General features: G+C 38.2%; 1 protein-coding gene across 6 annotated transcripts in view; it reads left to right on the forward strand.

Annotated features, from left to right (window-relative positions):
* Positions 1 to 24990, forward strand: part of WDR7 (WD repeat domain 7) — a 346125-nt gene that overhangs the window by 245326 nt on the left and 75809 nt on the right. For all 6 annotated transcript variants that reach the window (XM_007055311.4, XM_043547548.1, XM_043547547.1 and 3 more), the window contains one exon: positions 7758 to 7944. In XM_007055311.4, coding sequence (XP_007055373.2) covers positions 7758 to 7944 — 187 coding nt within the window. The remainder of the gene's footprint in view (positions 1 to 7757; positions 7945 to 24990) is intronic.

Here is a 24990-nt window from a genome sequence, read left to right on the forward strand (position 1 = left end):
ACTTTACTGTGTCTATCCTATGTTAAGTTCAACGTCCTGTCTGCTCATCTCCCCTCCCCCACCCAGTCTCCCCTCCGCCCCACTAGACATTTCCATGAAGGGGAAAGCAAAGCCAAATTGAAGATGGAGAAACATGATCAATGAAAAACTTTCTTCTAAACTAAAAAGGATGGTCAGCTACTTCCAGTCACAAAATTACTGATATCCACTTAATGTACTTGTTTCTATATCACCGTCTGTTTGCAGCTTTTAAATAAAATATCAGGCACAAAATCACGTTTTTATGTAAAAGATATAGGAGAGTCCTTTACTAAATCACATTCTAAATTACTGCCTGAAATAATATTGTTCAATAAAAGTAGCTTGAGTATTTTTACTGAAGGCTTTGTTCATGAAGTTTATTTCTTAATTACTTTTTGTAATCACTGACATATGTTGGTCATTATTATTCCCATCTTGCCAAGACAGATTTTTTTTTTTTTAAAGAGTGTGCTAATTACTAGCAAAAGAGGGGGGAACTGCATGATACATTGCAGCATCAATTTACAGTTGAGTATATTATGTTTTCTGGAATGTGGAGCAAAAACTCTAGTCAACTCCAAAACTTATTGCAATCTGTATAATGTTACCATGCCACTAGGTCATCTTAGAATTACATTTAAATATGTTCTAATACTTTTCATATTGCACAGTTTTCCGTACAGCTAGGTTTGTATCATTTTTGGAGTTAGCATATTTGTTAATAGACATTTAATAAATAGCAAGACACCAGCATCAGCACAGACTTGCTAATGCAGTCTTTGGCTACTGTAGCAATGCTGATGTGTATTGGCGAATTCACATTAGCATAGCCACTACTTGTCCTGCACTAGATAATGGACTCAAAGGTTAAGAGCAAAGGATCTCAACAGATCCAATCAGCGGAGCTTTTCCAGGGCTAATTACCTCTTTACTGCGCTGACTCTAATGTGACATGTTTATTGCCTTAACTAACAACTCATTAGCTTAGTTGATGTTTTTGTCAATATTAATTCGTTCATTTAAGCCAAGTCAAACCTTAAACAAAGATGTCCAGACTGAGAAACTGGCAGCAGAGTGACTTTTGTTTAGTTCATCTTTTTTTCCTGTAGCTCAATTTAAACAAAATAAATGTTGACAAGAGAAATATTTAGAGTATTTTTCTAAAGGAAGCATGCATTGATCAATGTGCTAATGTTTGTTGCATATGGCACTTTTTTTTAATAAAACTCCATGTTTAGGAAATAAAATTAAAGTAAACTAAAGCACATACTTCAGAGCTTAATGTGTATATCAGGAAGCAACAGTTACTACTCTTCTTTGATTGCATATTCACAGATTAACGTAAGAAGGCATGTCAGTTGGTCGCTGCTCTAAACTGCTAAATATGGCGAGCAGTTTGTTCAATAAATAAAAATAAGCAACTTGGAGAAGTCTAGTTTTAAGAACTGCCTAGAGAAAAACCAATAAAAATCAATATTTTATCTCTACCACTATAACTATCTAAAGTAATGTTATTAGAAGAGGTAATGTATAATTGCACAGCAATAATGATAAATTACATTTATCTTGGAATTTTACTCTTTTTAGCTGTCATTCACATTTTATAAACAGTTACTAGTTAATTATTTTAATAGATACTATTTAAAATAAAATTCATAATTATAATGATTGAGCATGCAGAATCTGGACTTGGCTTTTAATAGGCTGGGCTCTTGGCTGGATCATTATCTTTTTTCTAGGTTTCAGAGTAACAGCCGTGTTAGTCTGTATTCGCAAAAAGAAAAGGAGTACTTGTGGCACCTTAGAGACTAACCAATTTATTTGAGCATAAGCTTTCGTGAGCTACAGCTCACTTCATCAGATGCATACTGTGGAAATTGTCATTTTTAAAAGACAGAAAAGAAAGGTGAAAAAGTTACTTTCCATTAAACAGTAGAAACTGATGATGGTGTCGTAGTATTCTTTGATCAAAAGACTCTGTAGTCAGGCAGTCACTATTAGTAGTTGCATTTAGCTGTTAACTGCAATGCAGCAAATCTCAAAGAAAATCTGAAGTTATTGTATTATCTGTAGTGTCTTAAGTGTACTTGGTGTTTCACAAAACATAAAATTGCAGGGATCCTGCTCCAAATAGCCAACAGTCAAAATCAGATAAATGCAATACATTGGGGTCTGAATGAAGTGTGTGAATGTGTGAGATTGCCAGTGAAGAGATCAATGTAGGATGAGTTCACAAAAGTGGGGCTAAGTAAAACTGCACAATATTCTTTTTTGTACATGGATTCTCAGTTTAAAATGTCTTTCATTTATGTGCCGTAATCAAATATTAAGTTACTGAGAGACACCAGTGGGGGTGTGAAATTTTATAGTGAAGTCTCTTCTTGTAAATTTCAGGCAATGCCTTCTTTAAGCGCACAGCTTGCATTTGGGGTGTGCACTGAAGAGTATCTTGGGACCAAGAATGCTGCTCCTAGGCTATAGAGAAACTTGCAGCTGGCCCTAGTCAGCTGACTTGGGCTTGCAGGGTTTGGGCTAACAGGTAGATATTTGGGCTTGGGCTGGTGCCTGAGCTCTGGGTCCCTCCCCAGTTGCAGTGTCCCAAAGACTGAACCTGAACTTCTACAATATCGCAATTAAACAGCTCCTAGCCTGAGTCTCACGAGTCCGAGTCAGCTGGCACGGGCCAGCTGTGGATGTTTAAATGCAAATGTAAATGCATGCTCTCTGTATTTGCTGCTAAATCCCTGTGGCTATAGTGTCTCCAGTAGCTCTAACATCCATGTTTTCTAGGGGCAGTGACCTCTGCCCCACGGCTCTGCCCTTTCTTCTCCACTTTTCTGCTCCTGTTCCACTCCAAATTTTCCCTGTGCAATCGCACACTAGAGCCCTGCAGGTTATGTAGTTCAACCATGCAGGATATTTACACTCTTTGGGCAAACTCCCCAGCATAGTTACTGTGGCTGAGTCGGGTGACTGATGCTCTCAAAATAGTAGAACACACCTTCTAATACATAGGCCTTGAGCTGCCTTCTGCTATCATTTACGGCCCTGCAAATGGTCGGTTTTGGTGGGTTTTATGGTGACCCAGAATTGGGGTGGAAAACTTTTACCCAGCTCTCCTTTACCTTAGACTTTTCTGACAGGCTCCTATGTTCATTTGGCAGCCAGAATTTGGCCCTTAATGAAACTTTTTCTGCTTCTTCACTCTTTTTAATAAAATGTCACACAAGGTAGAAATTTAAAAACAAAAAAGCCCCCCAAAACTACATGTATAGATTTGTATTAACATCGAGTGACAGCCATTGCAAATAGTTATTTTCCCTGTCTTACAAGTAAGATATTTTGTTATACTTGAATTCCTTTTTATTAAAGTAAATCACTTGAAACAGAGAGAGAAGAATACAATATGGCACCATGCCACTTGTGTTCTGTGACCTGCTTGACTCGGGGAAGGACTTCATTCACTTGGTAACACATTATTAATTCATTTGGCATTCATTGTAATAACATAAATCATCAGAAATTCATTTAGTTTTAAAGTGCATATAATATGTAATCTCAAAGGGTTGTCATTGTAATTGAGCTATTAATTAACGTAGCATTATTTTAATGTGACCCTCTTTTCCTCAGTCTACTGTTCAGCCTCTGACATTGGTAGGTAATTGGTAGCTGTTTCTTCATGTGTATTCAGGACATTCCTGTTTTGTGAAATATTTGTAATACTTTAAGATAAACCAACTTTAGCGATATATCCAAGTGTTCCTCAGTCTCTATTTGGTTCTTTCATTTAGTACAGTAGACTGGTGCAGTTAGCAGCATTTTGGAAGTGAGTGTTACGTACTACCAGATGGCACGTGCAGAAAAAGAATGTTATGGATGGATCATAAGTAATTTTCCTTTGTCGGCTATTCAGCATGTTGTTTATTGTCATGCTTATTGCACTGGGGAAGTTTCAGTATGAGACGTTTTCGCGGGGCTTCTGTCCATTCCTGAAAGGGAGAGAAGAGGCTACTCTGATGCCCAGATCTACTTTTGCGGTAGAGCTATTCATTGTGTATATGGTTCCTAAATCACTCACTTATAGCAGCAGCCACCATCTGTGCAGCTCAAGGCAGGCAAAGAATTTTCATTTGACTATTGCGGATTCTTCCTTTTCTGTCATTTCACTTTCTAACGCACTGCTGTGAGATGCCTAGGACAAGTGAGCAAGTTTCCTGAGCTCACTGCCTCCGTTTATCAGACTCTCAAGAAATTTCCCACTTGCATGTTTCTCTTTTTTGCTTCATGTGAGGAAGCTGGCTATAGAAGTCTCAATGTGGAGAGAAGGCCAGTGCGGCTTTCTGACATCACCTGAGGAGCAGACAGCAGCAGCTTTTAATCAAAGTAAATCAAGTGCTGCCTGTGAGTAATAGTCATGATGGGATTAAGTTTAAGGGAAATGCTGGTGGAATACACCATTACACTTAGGAAACTACTCCATTTTTGCAACATTATTCAGTAAAGTTACATCCCCAGACAGCACTGTTCACTTAGATTGAAAGCCTCCCTCTACTGATTCTTCAGATGATGTCATAAGGGATCTTTTAAGTAAAGGATAGAACGTATATACTGATGAGATGGACACAATTAAAGCCTGTTGGAAAATTTTTTCCCCAAAAAAATGCTTCAGCCACCTCTATCAGCTGGTTGAAAAACAGTAAAAATAAGTCTGAAAAAATCATAAAAAATTCTACCAACTCTAGCCACAATTCTGACCAAAAATCAATATACAATTTGACTTACAGTAGGTTGTGGTTAGGCTGCAAAAGTGTTTGACTGGAATGTTGAAAGCTACAACATCTACGTGGCTAGAGCATAATGTGCTTTACATAGTGTTGTGATCATTTAAAAAGATGATGTCAATTTTAATTTTTTTAATTGTTTAATTAAAAGTCTTGCTTCTAATAAAGCACCCTCCAAAAATATTTACAGGTTTTATAAATCTTTTTCTCCTTCCTATTAATGTTTATTAGAGCTTTTCAGTTATCTCTCCCTTGCTTATTGACTACATGGGGAAATGAAATAATTGACTATGCACACAGTGCTGTGAAATCCAGCCTGTTAAAAATACCCTGTAGTCTCTTTTAGTCCTAGTAATTTTAAGGGCTTTTTAAAAACAGTAGTTAGAAATTTGTCGCACAGAAATACAATTTTTAATTGGTGATCTTGTGGCCCAGTAAAATCATATTTTCAGGACTATTTGGTTTGAAAATTAACAGTGGGGTATTCTCCACTGAAAAATGTATATTTAGGATGCAATATGAGCATAGAAATTGCCCGATGATTCAGATCAATGGATCACCTAGTTCAGAATATGTATATTCTTCACACAAACATTACTGCCACTCATGCTATTTCAACAATCAAGAGGTAGAGATGGGACAGATTATGGATTATGGCATTCTTAATGGAATATAAAACCTTTTAAGCTCTAGTCACATTGGTTCACATTTGTTCCAGGTTGTGGTACCTTAAGGCCATTACCATCTGATGGCTGTTCAGTGTCTGTTTTAACGTGCAATACTGGTCTCAGTCCAGTTCTTAGTGGACAGATATCCACATCACAAAAATACATTCACAGTTGACATCCTTTTCAGTAGACTCAGCAGAGAGTTTCAAGTATGAATGGAAACAGAACAGCATTTTATCCCAGCAAAAGGTAGAGGGACATTAGTAAGGTGATGTGGGAAAACTTGTGCTGCCTTCAATGATGCTGTATTTGCTATGTGGACCGAGAACTACTCCAGCACCATTCATGAGTACTAAATTTATCCAAACATTTTTAAACAGGACGGGGGGGAGAGAGGGGTTACGTGCAGATACTCACATGATCTCACTAAAGAGTAGGTGAGATAAAATATATATTGATATGCTTGCTTTAAGTTATACATCTGTTTTTTTTAAAATTGAGCCACAATACTGTTGGGACAAATGTTGTAACATGTCACTCTTTAGGCCCAATAAATTTAGTGATGTCCCTGTTAAAAAGTCATTTGGATATTTTAGGGTCAGTTCAGCACATTTCAGGTATAAAGAAAGACAAATATTTTTAACTGATAACTAGATTATCCCTATAAATTTATCAAAGCCAACAGATTATCCCTATCAATTTACTCAAGCCAACAGTGCCATGATGTTGTGATGATTTAACTTACTGACCATCAGTGAGAAAGAATAGTAGCTTTTGATGAGATGGGATTCAATCTCATGTAGCAGCCTGAGTCACCTCATTACTGCTAACCTTCTACATTACATAAACCCAAATCCTTATACTATATGAGATTTAAAGGAAGGATATACATGCAGTCCAGGCTATACATCTGAAACTTATTTACAATATATTTTTGGCAGAATGCCACCTATCTCTACTCATAATACATTATTTTATTTGGTTTCAGTGCAGTTATAGTGCATGCAGACTTCTAGTTGGAAAATAAAATCTGTAGATAAATGTATGTAGATGTTCAACTTCTTGCCATAAAATGGCTGCAGTTTCTGACCTAGGTACATGTTTCCCCAAGTTCAGGAAGGATAATAAGCAACTGCAAAGACACTAACTCCCTTAACATGGTTAAACTTATCAGTGGTTTTGCTGTCAGGTTTGCATGAAATCAAATTAATGCAAATTAACACACTGTTTTAGTCCAATTTTAGGTTGGACTTTTGTTATGCACTATTTTGCACTAGGTTATAATAATAAACCAGCCCCGAGGAGAGGTATTATTGAGAGAAGAGAGCTTTCATGAAGTTATTTGGTTATCAAAGATGGGAAACTGAGGCCGGATGCTGCAGCATGACCCCAGGCCACAAGAGGGCATGCAGGAAGCAGCTGGCCCTGCTACGAATAGTCCTACAGAAAGAATACAATATGGATGGAATCAATAGTCTATAAATATTAGTATAGACTCTAATAGAGAATTATTGCCTTCCTATAGTTTATCCATCCTAAAGAGTTTATATTAGGCACATCATTCTTCATTAAATTTTACAGGATGGTGCAAAAATCCTATAGAAGGGTTATCACTTTTTTTGTTGAATTCTGTAGGACTTTTTGGTAAGCATTTTGTCTGGGCTTCTAGTCTCACAAGTGTTGGTGGAAAAGCCTTCCCCGCTGCCATTCCTTTTAGCTAGAAAAAGTTTCCTGTATCTTTCTGTCTCATTTTAGAACATATTTTTCCTTGGTACGCTTTTTCCTCTCATTCTCTCACCTGCTATTTATTTAAATCTGTTATTGTACTATTTAATTCGCTAGAGGGTTGACATACCATTTACTGGAAAGATCCTATATTAAATAGGGCCCTGATCCCGCAAAAGATTTGATATAATATTTAGTATTTGTAATAATTCTTTTTATTGCAGTAACACTTAGCTATCATGGTCAGGGTCTGATTGTGCTAGGCTCTGTACAAACACATAACAGAAAAATGGTCCTTGCACCATAGAGGTTACGGTCAATTAATGTAATTGATATAGACAGCACTATGCATCTCTCCTTTCACTGACTTCACTGAGACCTGTGCAGGTGTAGGGACTTGCCCACTGGAAGCTTTTACAGCATAATAATGTTGTATTGTACTCTATGAGTAGATATCCATACTGTACTCTTATTCATGGTAACTTTTTAAAAATAACAAAGCAGAATCAATTCATTAGTTTTCTTTTTATTGTACTAGTTTTTATCCTGTTTTGTATGGTAGGTAAAGCTTTGACATTCCTTCTGCTGCAACCACCAAGCCCCAAACTTCCTCCACACAGCACCATCCGCAGAACTGCCATTGATCTGATTGGGCGAGGTTTTACAGTATGGGAGCCTTACATGGATGTCTCCGCTGTATTAATGGGCCTTTTGGAGCTCTGTGCTGATGCTGAGAAGCAACTTGCAAAGTATGTATTTAATCCAATAATTTTTTGGGGGTGTGTATGTTATGTTCTGCTTTGTTGCACCTGTTAACACACATGAAAATACAGATATGACCACTGTATTTAACTAGGGGAGGAAGCCCCCTTGTGTTTGAGCAATTTGAAATCTGGCATTTGTACCAACACTACCAAAATTATAATTACTGGTATACAAGAGTTGACTTGGTTTTGTAGTCTCTCTTGGCTCGGGTTGTAATCTCAGGCCTCAAAATTTAGGTTGACATACTTACAACACTCGTGGGTGTGAAAAAGAACATCCCTGAGCCCCATTATTAGGCCAGCCGAACACCTGCTGTAGATGCAGCTAAGTCAACAGAAAAATGCTTCTATTGATCTAGCTACCATCACTCGAGGGAGTTCCTACCGCAAAGGATAATCCCTTTCCATCACTGTAATCTGCTCTACACTATGGGTTTATTGGAGGAGAGCTACAGTGCCATAACTGTGCTGCTGTCATGCCTGTAGTGTAGATATAGCCTCAGAAGGGGAAAGGCCTAGTCACATAGGGTATGTCTATACTGCAGTTAGACACTCGCTGACTTGGGTTCACAGGGCTGAGGCTGCGGGGTTGTTTAACTGCTATGTAGACTTCCTGGCTAGGGCTGGAGCCCGGGCTCTAGGATCCTGCAAGATGGGAACGGCCCATTGCCCTGGCTGCAGCCGGAGCTCAGAAGGCTACTCCACAATTAAACAGCTCCTTAGCCTGAGCCCCATGGGCTGGACTCAGCTGGCACAGGCCAGCCACAGGTGTCTAATTGCAGTGTTAGACCCATAGACTAGAAGGATCTCTTTAGTGACACTATTTACACTTATGTAGTCTGTTACCATCTTGGGCATGAACCCTTTCCTGGAGACTGTAGCTGGCAAACATTTTTCAGGATGTGCTTTGAGGTACAAAGTTTTTAACCTATAAGACATTCTCATCAAATTTGAGGAAAAAAATCAGTTACACGTTATCTGTTAGGAAAACAGAGATTTTTCTAAACTCGAAAAGCTAGTATTCTTCAGCAGCTTTTTTTCTCTCCTTTTTTTCAAAAAGCATATTTTTGTTGTGCAGCATTAAATTTATACCATGAACTAATAACTTTTGGGTATTTTGTAAAATACATTTTGGAAAAAGCTATTTATTTTGTTTAGAAATACTGCTTATTACATATAGGCACAATTATTTTCTGTGACCATCTAGATTTTTATACTTTCCTCATCTAAACTTAGTGTGAATGGGTAGCATCGAGGTAAATTGTGGATTTAAACATCCCTAAGAAATCATGAACTCAATAGACCACAAACTGTCTCCTGGGTCAATACCCAGCTTGTTAAACTGACCTAGATAGGGATTTATACTATAGACTGTCTTATAGTATACATCTTTTGGTCTGTGTGGCACATAGTCCACTTTCTAAATTGATATGCAGTCCATCAGATCAAAAAGAGATTTCTCTTGTAAAACTGCCAATTTGAGGTAAAATTCACAATAAATATTATCACAATAACATTGTTAAAAATAATAATGTATGGTGTGTGTGTATGCCATTGTGAAAAAACACTAAATTTACATCTACACAACAACCCATGTTTAAAACTTTCTCAAAATATGTCTTCAAAACTGGTTTGCAAAATACTGCAAGAATTTCTTTTAAAAACTTGTATTAGTTTTCTTTAAAATAAGTAATTTCTCCTGAAAATATTTTAGTTCAGTCCAATCCTGTAACTTTATTTTAAACTCACAAAACCAATGAAATGGAGCCCAGTTCCTCCGTCCTTCTCTAATCCTCTGGTGTTTGTTTATTGCAGGTACTGTGATGTATGGTGAATTAAATAACTAAGCGTTGTTTCCATAGCTTGAAATCCTGTGATTGTGTTGATATCGGATAGATTTTTTTTTTTTTTTTAAGATTTCATAGGGATTCAGCTGGAACTGGTATAGTGGTGGAAATTTGTTATCGAGGTCCCTCTATTTCTGGTTTGTTCTGGTGAGGATCAGGATCAGGCTGATTGAGGCTTGGGGTCCCAGGAAACAGTGGAGGCTGACAGCCATGATGGTAAAGCTTGCTCTAGTAGCCTCCGTCGGTCCTTTCATTCTGTTCTTTGGTGTTGTTGTTTGTCAAGGTTCCTCCCCCACTCTGAACTCTAGGGTACAGATGTGGGGACCTGCATGAAAAACCTCCTAAGCTTATCTTTACCAGCTTAGGTCAAAACTTCCCCAAGGTACAAAATATTCCACCCTTTGTCCTTGGATTGGCCACTACCACCACCAAACTAATACTGGTTACTGGGGAAGAGCTGTTTGGACACGTCTTTCCCCCAAAAATACTTCCCAAAACCTTGCACCCCACTTCCTGGATAAGGTTTGGTAAAAAGCTTCACCAATTTGCCTAGGTGACTACAGACCCAGACCCTTGGATCTTAAGAACAATGAACAATCCTCCCAACACTTGCACCCCCCCTTTCCTGGGAAATGTTGGATAAAAAGCCTCACCAAGTTGCATAGGTGACGACAGACCCAAACCCTTGGATCTGAGAACAATGAAAAAGCATTCAGTTTTCTTACAAGAAGACTTTTAATAAAAATAGAAGTAAATAGAAATAAAGAAATCCCCCCTGTAAAATCAGGATGGTAGATACCTTACAGGGTAATTAGATTCAAAACATAGAGAACCCCTCTAGGCAAAACCTTAAGTTACAAAAAAGATACACAGACAGAAATAGTTATTCTATTCAGCACAGTTCTTTTCTCAGCCATTTAAAGAAATCATAATCTAACCCGTACCTAGCTAGATTACTTACTAAAAGTTCTAAGACTCCATTCCTGGTCTATCCCCGGCAAAGACAGAATATAGACAGACACACAGACCCTTTGTTTCTGTCCCTCCTCCCAGCTTTTGAAAGTATCTTGTCTCCTCATTGGTCATTTTGGTCAGGTGCCAGCGAGGTTACCTTTAGCTTCTTAACCCTTTACAGGTGAGAGGAGCTTTCCCCTGGCCAGGAGGGATTTCAAAGGGGTTTACCCTTCCCTTTATATTTATGACATTGTTCTTTTGTACTTTCCCAGAAAATCTCTTTCTTGTAAGGACCCAAAAATGGAGTGGTGGATGGAATAGCCATCCCCTCATTATTTTGTCCACCAGTTAGGCCTAGTATCCAACATACCAATTTTGGCTTATTAACTTCTGGCTTCTCACCTCCTGGTTCTTAACCAGCATAATTTCAATGCAGTCCTTGAATCATATCAACTTGGCTTTTTTGTCTAGCCTAATTCAGTTACTCTGTATCCCTTTTGTACCTTTTCCCACCAACTTTTGTTAGTGTAGGTTACTGTAACATCTTATTAACTTTTACCTACTTTTTACAGTTGAGCTCATGGTTCAGGTAAATTTATAGGCCCAATTGTCATGACAGGTCCCCCAGTGAAGAACTAAAAGAGCACTATGACCAGAAGCCAAGGAGATGGACCTCTCACAGTAAAGGCATGGGAATGGTGTGGGATGCAGACTAATCCTTTGTATTTGAGATCCCAGCTGCTCTTCTGCCTCATCCATGCCTGAAGCCTACACAGAGGAGGTTTTGGCCTTGGCAAATTATGGGGGAAGGGGAGCCTAAAATTATTGGGCAGGATCTGTGACAGCTGCCACTACATTTAAATGACCCAATGTACTGCCTAACATTGTCTAATCAAAGGATAAGGGGCAGGATTGTGTCATTGCTTAGACTCTGCAGCAGCAGATTCTGCTCAGTGGTCCCAATATTTCTACCAGCCCATGCAGATACAGCCTACTTGCTTCCAGGGTGTGTATGCTAGGTGAATGAAAGGTTAGTAGAAGAGAGTGTGAGGAGACAAGGTCTATGTGGTAAGCTAGGACAAGCCCTGGGAGAGTGTTTATCAACAAGGAGGCAATTTTGAAATGAATCCTGAATGAATGACAAGCCAGTTGAGCTGTTTGACAATGGAGGTATGTGGTTGGGCATGTTTGTACGTGTGAGAATGCAGGCAGCCGCATTTTGTTAGATCTAGGGTACTGGAGCTTAGGGAAGCCTTATAAAAAGTACCCTAGTTGAAGGAAGGAATCAGGATGTCAGTGGAGGTGGTTGTGATGGTTCTCTGGGTACGCAGGACTGTGCCTCTGCCTCCAGTTGTGAGGGAGTCTTGCTTGTGGTAGCTGGGTGCTAGCTCCCTAACACCACCAGCCTTTCAGCCACTCAAGCCACTCTCCTCCAGACTATGCCAGCCCTGTGTTTGCCTTGCAGGTTAGTAAGAGGTGCACCTCAGTCCCTGAGTCCTCTTGAAGCATTCCCCTGTGATATCCAACCACGGACACTGGCTACTCACAGAAGTCCCAGGTCCTCTTACCAGTTTTACCTTAAACCACCGCCCCTGTATAATACACAGCATTTGTAATGAAACAAAAGAAGGTTTATTTAAGAAAGAATAGAGATTACACAAGAAGCAAGAGAGAGTGAAGGAAACAAATGGTTACAATACAAAATAAAATAATAAAATGTGAACTAGGGCCTACACTTTATTACGTGACCTTCTTATCTTATAAAGTAGGTGTCCCCCCCAAAGTTCAGTCTGTTGGAGAGCTGGCTGGCTTTACGGGAACCAACATCTAATCTTTAATGAAAAACACCTCTGCTCAGTAAGATCCAGAGTGCTTCTCCCCACTCTGATTATATTGAAACAGTCTTTTGTCTTTATTCATATCCAGGGCGATCCCTGCCTGTTATAATGCTCCTTTTTTACCTCCAAGTGGTTCGATTGTTTGCAGTTGTCTTTGATAGTTTTCCATTGACTCTTCTGTGATGGGGCAATGATAGGCAGTTGAACCTTGCATTACATCACTGGCTAACCAGGGATACGTGGCTACTCCCTCCTGTAGAACTAGGCAGTCACTGAGTAAGATCACTCCCTGGTGATTCCTTTTAACTTAAAAACCATATGAGCATAAACTTCAACATAGTTACATTATTCTTTAACTATTACCCATAGACATAACATGCCATGATTATAAGCACTTATAAGTTGCAAGCTTCCAATAGAGACCTTACATGTTAACCTTAATTGACAAATACTCTAAGCAATGTATTTGATGTAGTGAGTTGTTTGCAAAGAATTGTTTGCTAAGGGGCCTATGGGTCACAGTGGTATAAGATGAGTATAGCAATGTGGGGAATGCATGAGGGGGTGAGAGATTCTGAATCTAAGATAAAGACAAAATTATGGACGGTGAAGACAAATCGAAGGTCTGAATCAAGGAAGGAATTTGGAGATGGAGCTATTATTTATTTGTTTGCAGTAGTACTCACAATGTGTTGGATGCTATAAAAAAGATAAAATAATGCATGCTGAAAAGACAAAGCAGTGAGAATGGGTAGAGGAAAGAGTTACAACCAACAAAGAAAATAGATAGTGATTGCTCAAACACTGATACTGTAAAGTTTTAATAACACAGTGTGTGTGTGAGTTATGAAAAATACAAAGATTATCCCGAATTACCCCCAGCTAATCTTCTGTAGCAATCATGTTAGAAGTGGGTCATCCAAAGGGATTTAAAGGAGGAGAGGGTCAGCTCATGGAGATGAACTAAATACAGGGATGCTACAGTGGAGATCATGGAGATGTTTGTGGGAGAAGTGAGCATAACGTATAACAAGGCTAGAGTAATTGGCAGAGCAGAAGGGACAGAATTGCTATGAAAAGAGAAAAGGGCAAAAATTGGAGAGGGGAAGAAATATTCAGGGCCTTGAAGTCAAGGATAAAAATCTTGATGCAATGGAAAAAGTGAAGAGGGTGGAGACATTCAGAGTGGAAGTGGGGCCTTGGTCTTATTGACTGGCAAGAAAGACGAGTTTGATGACATCATTTTATGGGCAGGTTGGGTTCTGGTTCATATAATCATATGTCTTCTCCAGTACAACTAAAATCTCAATTCCTTGAAATAGACATAAGACATCAATATACTATTATGGTAAAATATATTCTAATATTTCACAGCTTAAACTATAGTTTAGAGAATTTATCTGTCTCCTGCATCTCCGACTTATTATCTAGTAAGTGCATCTCCAGGTCTTACTATTAGCATGTAGAGATTTAAATACTTCAGAATTTGTCGATTTGATGTGACACCTTTTGCCTTATGTCCTCTTGGAGCAACTGCGATTAAGTAGAATCGGAATTCCTGACTACTTCAGGTTAACACTTAGGATCCAATCCTGCTAAATGCATTTAAGTAACATTACTCACATGAGTAGGAGCCTTCTTCTGTATTTGCAGGATTCCCTGGCTTAGACAAAATGCTTGGATTCTGTGTTGATGAGTGCAGTATATAAGCCTAGATAGAGGACGGAAAAAAGCTTGTGGCATCTGCTCACGTATAATGTCTCTCCTCTGTCCGCTCTCTCCTCCCCCTTAGTCTACACACCATTGTAGTGTACATATACAACATCCTTCCATTTGAGATTCTGAGTTGCTCAGTTTCTTTTTTTAATATGTGTAGTTTGTGCAGGGTTGTTTCAATGATCACAGGCCAGATTCTACTATTTTTACTTGCACTGAGTAGTCCCTTACTATTTGAATCATCCCATTTGAAATAATTATGATAAAATATATAACTATGAAATGACTCATGAAATAAGGGTGGCCGAATCTGGACCTCTGTGCTTGTGGGATGGGAAATTAGGTGCTTGTAAAATTTGATGTGCCTTTTTTCATCTGAATGTATGTATATGTGTGTGCATGCACGTATTTATTGATTGATTGATTGATTGATTGATTGTTAAGGCATGATTTCAGTAATATTTTGTTACCCAGAGGCCTTTCTATCATAAATATCAATTCTCATATGAATAATCTTTATTCTTTCTAGTAATCTGATATCAATGTGATTACTTGCACAATTAAGGATTTTGCAGAAATGGGCCTTTTTTTTCTTTTTTTTATTGTTAGTGTTTGTTGTTGTAAAATTAATTATTTTGTCTGAGATTTATCCTAAATATTTTTCACAATAGATTTTATATTAAAATGTTTCTGTATCTCCTATATTTTTTCTTTATTTAGTTAAGTTTTATCAGATAATGCAAACTGTGTTATACAAAATGAACATGGAAAAAGAGAAACACTATAGTATATTTATAATTAATTAATTAAATTACAGTTGATACAACAAGCAGCCAGAGTGGTCTGTTTGTGTATTAGATATAACTAAATTGTTATATTTCATATTGTCTGTGCTCTTTCCTGTCTAAAAACAAAATAATAATAATTAATAATACTGTATAATATTAGTGGCTATATGTCAGGTGTTTATTGAGATAAGATTAGTTTCCATTCATAGCTACATGAGTCCTGTGAAACAAATAAATAAACCCCTAACTGCGACACACAAAATATCAGCTTCCTACTCTGGGAGAATTATGTAAATATTCAATTTATCCTCTAAATGGTATCTAGAATATTTTCAGAAGTGTCTGTATTGTAGTTCTTTTGCAGCTACAAATTAAGGTTTTTAGTATTTATTTGATACAAAAAAATCAATGTTAAAAGAAATATAACTGCAAATGACAGATCTAATTATATGCTTTTTCACCACTTGGAATAAAAACAATTAAAAAATTATTTTATATTTTTAATGTATTGAAAGTTTAAACTTCAACTGTTCAGTATTTCAAATTTCTACTTATAAGGTGTGTTTCAGTAAAGTGTGTGGACCAGATCTACAGCTGGCATACACAGGCATAGCTCCATGTACTTCAATGGAGCTTTGCTGATTTGCACCAAATGAGGATCTGGTCCTTTGGACCTTTGATCAGCATTCCCAGAATTACCAGTTTTTAGGTTACAAGTTGTAAATAGGTTTCAGCGTAGCAGCTATGTCTGTATCCACAAAAAGAAAAGGAGTACTTGTGGCACCTTAGAGACTAATAAATTTATTTGAGCATAAGCTTTCGTGAGCTACAGCTCACTTCATCGGATGCATGTAAATACTAACTTGTATTTTTTAATATACATTTTATATTGAATGGAACAATTTCACACAAAAATATAGGCCTTTATCCTTGCGAATACAGTACTTTTACATTCAGCCTTAAGTGCTAAATGGTAAACTAGACTAACAATTGGGGAAAAAATTCACTACTACAAAAAGAATGTACAGTATTTTGAACTTTGCACTTTGGCTAGCTAAGGATTTAAACTGAAAGGAACATTCTGAAATTGAAAATACAAATGTCATAGATGAGTCAGCATCGTGTTACCATCCTAATTTAAGAATTAATCTTACCATACTGTTGCTCATAAGAAATACAAGTGCAGGTCTTCTCTTCAGTAATTGGTTTTTTCTATCATATTGCTGATACCATAAAGGTTTCTGGATATATTTTAAAGCATGTGAGAGATGAGTACTGAAAAAACATTAATAAATGATTTAATGCATGCGTCGTCTGCGCAGTGCCTTGAAATTGCAGTATACTGTTTAACTGATGAGTTGGTATTTATATATATTGTGAGATTATAAATTTTTGATCATCATAAATAATACTGTATATATATCTTCAGATCACGTCTAAATGTTAACAAAAAATTAAAATGATAAACAAATTTGCCACAATATTTTAAAGTGATTAGTTGGTTTAACATTTAATTCTAATAAGTCCATTATTTGCAAAAATCTAATGACAGTTGTTCATCTAGCTAGCACTATATCTTAGTAATTTACCAAAAGAGAAAAAAGATTTTTTTTAAAAAAATTATGATGATAATATAAACCCTACAAAATAAAAAATGCACAGTATTTCAGTTAGATATTTTAAAGGTGCTCTTAATCTGTTTTTGTTAAATAATTGATTATTTAACCAGTAGAAATAACATTCCTAGAATATTAAACACCACTGTATACTTTCACAAGCCATGTTCTTTAGTATCAAAATTGAATTCATTCTTGTGTTACATTTTATATTTCACTTGAAGTTCTGCAAGATTGCTGCAGTATCAATGGCTTATAATTGTGAACTATTTAAGAAAACGTGGACAATAATGAACTCTGCAGGTTGCCTTGCTTCTAAAATGCATCCAGTCATCATTCTGTGTCTGTCTTCAGATGACTAACTTCTTTCTGCATTGTTTACAGATAAATATTGATAGTTTATTATATTGCATATTTTTAGACATCGGCCAAACAAAATGTAAAGAGTGAGTGGGTTTGTAACGTTTAACGTGGAAAAATATGTGAATAAGATGAATAATTGTTGTCTGAACTTAGTTTGATTTTTAGAAGATAAAAGTGTAAAATATTTTATGCCCTTTGGCATGGTTTTAAAAATATTCAGGGAAGGTACACTGTATTTAAATGTAGACTTTATATAAACTGAGCAAGTACAGTTATTCAGAAGGTAATTTTAGTCTTGCTGTTACATCCTTAGCTGTCACAAAGATTAGTATGGCTCTCTATACACAGAGCACAGAATAAATGAATGTATCAGCATGTAGCCTTGAGGAGCCCAATGCAATTTTCATCATGATAAATTGCATAATAAGCGAGAAAGTGTTTGCTTATTAATCCATAACAAGATTTAGATTGAAAACGGCCTGTTACATCCATGACAGGTACAGTACTGACTTCAGAAGGACTAAGATGGAAAGAAATGTAGTAACAATGTGTACAGGGGGTTAAGTACGCATCTTACCCTCCTGGTGCCCTGCTGAGCTGCCCCTTTTTGTGCCTGATTTACCGTGTACACAATAACAGTGCACAGCTGCCTTGCTTCTGTCTGTGATGTTAAGCACACTTTTTGAAGGAGCTTTTATGTCAAGCTTGTGCTGTTAAAAAAATTTCACTTCACATTTATTGACAAAGAAAAAAAACACATGCAGTGTTTGTCCTCTTTGTTGTGCTGCATAAAAATACATTTCTGAGCTGAGATGTGCTGCAGAGTTTTGGATAACTCCTCCACCCCTCTAGTCCAGCCCCTCCCCCACCCCACCCGCAAACATACATAAACACACTAAAGAATACACTATTTTAGCCATGCTGAGTGGAACTGCTCACTCATGAGGATTAAGAGTATTTTTCTAGCATTAAATTAGGCTTTGATTTCCTACAGGCATAGAGGACTGTAGGGATCATTGCTGTCCATAATTTTTCTTCTTTGAATTAAAAAACGCAGTTTAATTTGGATTACTTTGTAATGTTTTATCAACATATAAGAACAAATTGTATTTTCTCCAACGTGTGTATGTATAAACGGTACAAATAATTAAGTAGTACCTTTTTAGTTTTAGTTTAACATGATTAGAGGAATTTTTTTGTTCTATGGTGAAAATGCAGCATAAATTAAAGGGCTTGAATAGTTTGCAAATATAGGGCAATAGTTTTAGAATGTAACCTTTGTAGTTTATAGTTGGGGATTTTAAAAAGGAAGAACATGAGCTAGAAAATAGAGAAAGCTTCTAAAGATGATTGGATGACTTTCTGTATATTTGGGCTACAAAAATACCTTTTAAACCTGGAAGTCGCAAGGGATCTGTCACCATTTCAATTATAAGCTTAGTTTTTTAAACCTTTAAATTCTCATTAAGCTGAAATTCAGACTAAAGATAGAGACACAGAATTATAAAATAGGAAGTACTGTGCTCCATCAGTAGTCAGCTCCATCAGTACTCATATCCCACTGATCAACTGCATTCATGGGCAGTTGATCAGTGGGATATGCCCAGGTTCTCAACAGCCCTGAGGAAGGCAAAACAGTCCCAATGTCCATGCTATTATGCCATGTCGGAATGTTCATTCCTAACTCTTTATTTTGCCATCAGATCAGCCCTGTTCATGTAAGCAAGAGACTGCTTTTAAAAATACTTTTTTTTACAATGTTGCAGAAATATAGCCCCCCCCCCCCCCCCCCCCGGTTTCCTCCCGCTCTTTTGCTTCATGGTGTCAGTCTGGCGGCGTAAAACACAGTGACAGAAAATGGCTGTGTGTTGGCTTTTCCCTAAATCCCTTTTGTACAGCAGCATTTCATCCTCTGCAAAGTATCTATCTGACCTAACAGCCACAGGAGGAAAGGGGCACAAAAGAAGCCACATGCGTCATCCTTAGAACAGAGAAAGATCCAAAGCAAAATCACATCCCTGGAATTTCTCTCGCAGAAGGTTACTAGACTGGTCATGGTTTCATCACTAATAAAGGGTTGGAGGAGAACATGGTTTAAATGTTCCTCTGTGTTACTGTCTGAGTGGAATCCATGGGTTTCAGGATTTGCTTTCCCCCTTGGTCACTCTTTTTATACGGAAATATGGAACAAAATAAACACATTTTTTATACTGAAATTTCATGTTTTTAATCCTGTGCAGTTGACTAGGCTGCTTTAGAAATAATAATGGTAAACAACTGCACTGTTGAAGTTTGATAGCTGGCTATTAGATAGGGGCCTAGAGTAGTCTTCCCGGGGCATGCATCAATCTCAAAGAACTCGAGCAAATGGCTCAGAATAGGACTCACTGGTGGTCTCTGACAAGATCAGCGTGTGACAGGTTTGAGAGGGATCAACGAAATCATCTCCAGTCTGCACGAAAGGCGCCACAAAGCTGCTTCATCAAACATCATAGATACAGGCTTCCCATGCCCTCAGTGCAGCTGACTCTGTGCATCAGGGTTCAGACTTCAGAGTCATATGCATAGCCACAGATGAGAATTGCAACAATATCGTCATCATCATCAGTGATGGACTACCAGTGTTAGATAGCGACCAAACCAATTATTCATGCTGATGTAAAAACACAGTAGTCAAACTTTGCGTCTGACTTCACCTTACAAAAGCCAAAAAATTGAGTTATGGTTCTCTTCTGCTAATCCCCTTTCCCCTAACCCATCTGCCTCTTCTGTGTTACCCTAAAGTCTCTCTCTCCCTCTCATTCTGTCCTCCTTCCTGTTACCTCCAAGTGCACTGTAGTCCAGAACATCCATATTGTAACACAGCAGATCATTCTTTGCTTCTTTTTCTTTTGCAGAGCTGAGCTCCCCAAAGCTGCAAAAAGTTAACTGGAAATTAAAGGAAATTAAAGCTCCCAATAACTGGATACATGTTCATTTTTTTAATGTAGATCTCATCTTCTCAGATGGAGGAAATGTCCATGTAAAATCTGTGTGTGTTCAAGAAGGCTCCATGTTCCCATGGGAAAGCACTGAAGCATCTTTATTTTTAGTTTTAAAAAGCCTCTTCCTCCCGTGACCCAAAATTGAGATGCTTCATCCCTACCTCCTGCCCCAGGATTTCACATCCTAAAAATCCTATCTTTTTGCTCTGAGTAGGTGATTTTCTTCTCCCTCCTGTGAGGTGAGGCCTCCACTTTCTCTTTGCCCCCCCTCTTAGCTACTAATGTGTGTTGAGCCGATAAAACTCCATCCTCCATCATAATACCTTCCTTTATACACAGCCTTTTCACCTTCCTTCCCAGGTTCCTCAGGACCTGGAGGGAACCCTTCAGTGTTCTTTCTCACCCTTCGGAGTGGGAATGTTGTATTCTTGAGTTCCTCTCAAGTGCAGGTCTTCCTGGCTGATACCAGCACACTTCTATGATCAGCATTCCACTCGCTCATGCATAAGACAAGGCAAAGTGCTGACCTATGGCATCTGACCAGCAGGAAAAAGGGACCAGCCTTACAACCCTACAGAAACCTGCCAGCAACAACCTTCAGGATTGCAACCCACAGGTTAAGATCCACTGTTCTCCAGTAATCCAACAGAGCCTTTGTTATGTTCCCAGCAGTGCTACTTAATTATTGCAACTAGCTAAGGACTTGTGTTCTTGCAGTATCTCTCTCAGAAACGTGCTTCCTAGAAAAATAATCCCAACAGAGCAACATTTATTAACTTAAAAACCAAATATTTGTATCTGAGATCCTTCTAATTACATACTATTTGTATTAAGAGAAAAATTCCACACTTCTATAGAAACGGGAAAGGAAATGTTTTTCTTTGATGAGAAGATACGAGGTTTTTATCAGCTGAAATAATATTAGATGGAAGCCCCTTTTAGGAGAAGGGAGCTGAAAGAGAACCTTTATTCTTATTGGGAAGATTATGCAACCAGTATGGTATTCTGGTAGGGGGAAATGCATGGTGCTTTTTTAACTGTTAGGTGGGGATTTGGGCCGGTAAGAACAGCATTTGCACATTGATTGCTTACATAGGGGATGGAATAGTTACTGTCTGGTAACAATTAGCCATAATAATCAAGTATCTAAGATAAGACTAAATGGTTTTATGTATCGAACCATGGGAATATGAATATTTTGTGAGGTGACTAGTCCTGGAGGTAGACATGGGATACTACTTGTATAGTTCTTTACATCTGACAATCACCAAGCTCTTACAAACATAGATATCATTATACCCATTTTACAGATAGAGAAATTGAGGTACATTTGAGGTTAGTGACCTTTTTCAATGCCACACAGCAAGCATATGCCACAGCTGTGCATAGAAATGAGTTCTGTTTCCAGAGCCTGTGCTCTGACCATTAGACTCCTTTGCTTCCACACCAAAACAGGATTGTCGGACTAGGATAAGCGTGCACTTACAAGTACAGTACTGGCACAGACTGTTGCTTGTTAAGAGCTTGCATTTGTGTCCTAAACCCCTACTGAAATAAATCTTGGCCTGATTTTTTGAAAATATGCATTTTTATTAGTATGCATCTGTGTATGAGGAATGAGTAGCCTTAGTCTGAATGCAGGATTATAACCCATGGACTCTGATAGAGCTCTGACACAGGCTTCCTCTGTTGCCTTCACAGAATTACTTAACTGCTCTGCCTCTGTTTCCCCATCTATAAAATAAGAATAATATTGAAGTCCCTCGGTTACTGGAGTGTGTGAAAAACATGGAATGTCTGTAAAGACCCTGGAAAATGCAAGTGCCATACAAAGGCATTATATATTTGCATCCAGTCTCTCTACATGATTGCATTGCCAGGATGAATAGGAAAAACAAGTATTGCAGCTACAGTCAAGCAGTTAGTTCTCCCATAATGCTCCTGCCCATTCTTCAGTGACAGATATGACATCTCAGGGCACTGGCTCTGTCATCGCCAAGCCTCCCTTCTCCCAGAAGCATGAAGGCCGGAGATAGCTGAAGCGATATCAGCTAGTCTCAGCTCTGCCTAGTTTCCACTACCACCAACAACGTGTCAGTGCAGGCCCAAGAGCATCCCAGGCAAAACTGCTCTGCCATTCTTCATACCTTTGTTCAGAACAGATCTTTTGTATGGCACTATGCTATTGGAGTAAGTTCAGTAAAAAATACTTATTGATACACCTTTAAAACGTAGTCTGCACTCCCGCAGTGCTGTCCTGCTGGGACTTGCTGTAGCCATGGTTGTTCTGGGGCAGAGTGCTGGTCCCTTACATTTCCCTAAAGCTTGCAGCAAATTTATAGCGGTCTCCTGCATGGGAACATGAGGCCAAGGGAATCTAATCTCTCCCCTTCCCTCTAGGGTACCCACAGTGAGCAATCTGAACTTCAGTCCCACATACTGTTGTTATGTTTATTTTGGGGTATAGTGTAATTTTTTTTTTACAAGCTTGGGTTTGATTAGTTCCCACTGTATTCACCAGCTGTGTCCATAGAGGCAGTTTTTCCCAGGTTGGGAAGCCTCCCCTATGGGAAAGCAGCTTTAAACTCCAACCAGAGCTCCACAAGTCCCATCAGTGGAGGCTGTGAGGGAGATGCGCTTTCCACCCACTTGTGGGCTGTGTCAGCCATCATCTGGCCACTGGCTTAGCAGCTAAAGTCTGCAGCTAAACCTCAACTCCAGGCAGGCTTTCTGCCAGTGGGACCCAGGCAATAAATCTTGACCCAGTATATTAATGTATAGGTATTTTCTATTTGGCTGGATGTTTCCCAGTTTGGGGGAGGCGCTTGGATTTATTCCTGTTTGTACCAGTTTGACTGAATTTTTAACATATGCCAAGCATGCCGGCAGCCCTGAATAGCTGGCTTTTTTTATGCATTGTATAAATTTAAATAAATAAGAAATATATTTGTACTCTGAATCACGTTTCCTGAGAGGGGGGGAAAAGGGTAAAAATAGAACAGTTTGAGCTCCCTTAGGTATGCGTTGTGTTAGGATGAGTCAGTATCAGTTTTGTAAAAGTCCATGAGTAGCTTTTCTGCACTGTGGTTTACACAAATGACTGTTTCAGGTGTGATCGGAATCTGTATCTGGCTGGGACAGTACACAGGTTGTACTAATCTTAAGGATGTGGAAAGAATGAAATTCCCCTATAAAAGAATATATCTGGATATAAGAGACCTGGTGCTTCCCTGTGAATGCTAGGTTTGCACCTGCCTTTGTTTTGGTCTGTGGTCTTGGTGCAATGTGCCCATTCCATCACGCACAGCTTTAGCTCTCAAAGAAGACATACAAACCAGCTGCGGGAGGGGGTTAATCTCTGGCCACATACTACCGCTGCTGAGTGTTATAAATGAATTAACATGAAACCTGTTGCTTTTCAGGAAAATGCATGCCTTGCCAAACACTGGGAGGAAAAATACTCCTGACAGAAACATGTGAATCCTTGCTTATGGGCAGAAATTCTGTCTGAACTATGCTTCTGAAATTTTCAGTGAATGCACATAGGGATCAGACCAGGTTTACTAGATAACAACATTAGGATTAGATTGTTAATCAAGTTTTTGATAAAAGAACAAGAGTACTTGTGGCACCTTAGAGACTAACAAATTTATTAGAGCATAAGCTTTCGTGGGCTACAGCCCACTTCATCGGATGCATAGAATGGAACATATAGTAAGATATATACACACATACAGATACATTGGAAGTTACCATACAAACTATAAAAAGAAAAGGAGTACTTATGGCACCTTAGAGACTAACAAATTTATTCAAAGCTTATGCTCAAATAAATTTGTTAGTCTCTAAGGTGCCACAAGTACTCCTTTTCTTTTTGCAAATACAGACTAACACGGCTGCTACTCTGAAACCTGTCATACAAACTGTGAGAGGCTAATTAGTTAAGATGAGTTATTATCAGCAGGAGAAAAAAAAATAATCAAGATGGCCCATTTAAACAGTTGACAAGAAGGTGTGAGGATACATATTTATTCAAGTGACACCATCATAGGACTTAATCACATTAGCCACGCCATCAGGGGCTCGTTCACCTGCACATCTACCAGTGTGATATATGCTATCATGTGCCAGCAATGCCCCTCTGCCATGTACATTGCCAAACTGGACAGTCTCTACGGAAAAGAATAGGTGGACACAAATCTGACATCAGGAATCATAACATTCAAAAACCGGTAGGAGAACACTTCAACCTCTCTGGCCACTCAGTAAAAGATTTAAGGGTGGCAATTTTGCAACAGAAAAGCTTCAAAAACAGACTCCAGTGAGAAACTGCTGAGCTTGAATTAATATGCAAACTAGATCCATTAACTTGGGTTTGAATAAAGACTGGGAGTGGCTGGGTCATTACACATATTGAATCTATTTCCCTAAGTTAAATATCCTCACACCTTCTTGTCAACTGTCTAAATGGGCCATCTTGATTATCACTATAAAAGTTTTTTGTTTTTTTTCTTCTGCTGATAATAGCTCATCTTAACTAATTAGCCTCTCACAGTTTGTATGGCAACTTCCAACTTATCTGTATATATATATCTATATATAGATATATCTATCTATCTTACTATATGTTCCATTCTATGCATCCAATGAAGTGGGCTGTAGCCCACGAAAACTTATGCTCTAATAAATTTGTTAGTCTCTAAGGTGCCACAAGTACACCTGTTCTTTTTGCGGATACAGACTAACATGGCTGCTACTCTGAAACTAGTTTTTGATATGCTTTCATCACTCAGTAGTCTGCAAAAATGCCTGAATGATTTTTAGTTTTATTCAAAGAGCTATAACAAATAAAAGGAAACAGGGACATCTTCTATAGTGCTATCCTGAGAAGTACATTAATTGTTATATTCATTATTTTATTGCAT

The sequence above is a fragment of the Chelonia mydas genome, chromosome 5 (assembly GCF_015237465.2).
Source record: "Chelonia mydas isolate rCheMyd1 chromosome 5, rCheMyd1.pri.v2, whole genome shotgun sequence".
NCBI classification, from domain to species: domain Eukaryota; kingdom Metazoa; phylum Chordata; order Testudines; family Cheloniidae; genus Chelonia; species Chelonia mydas.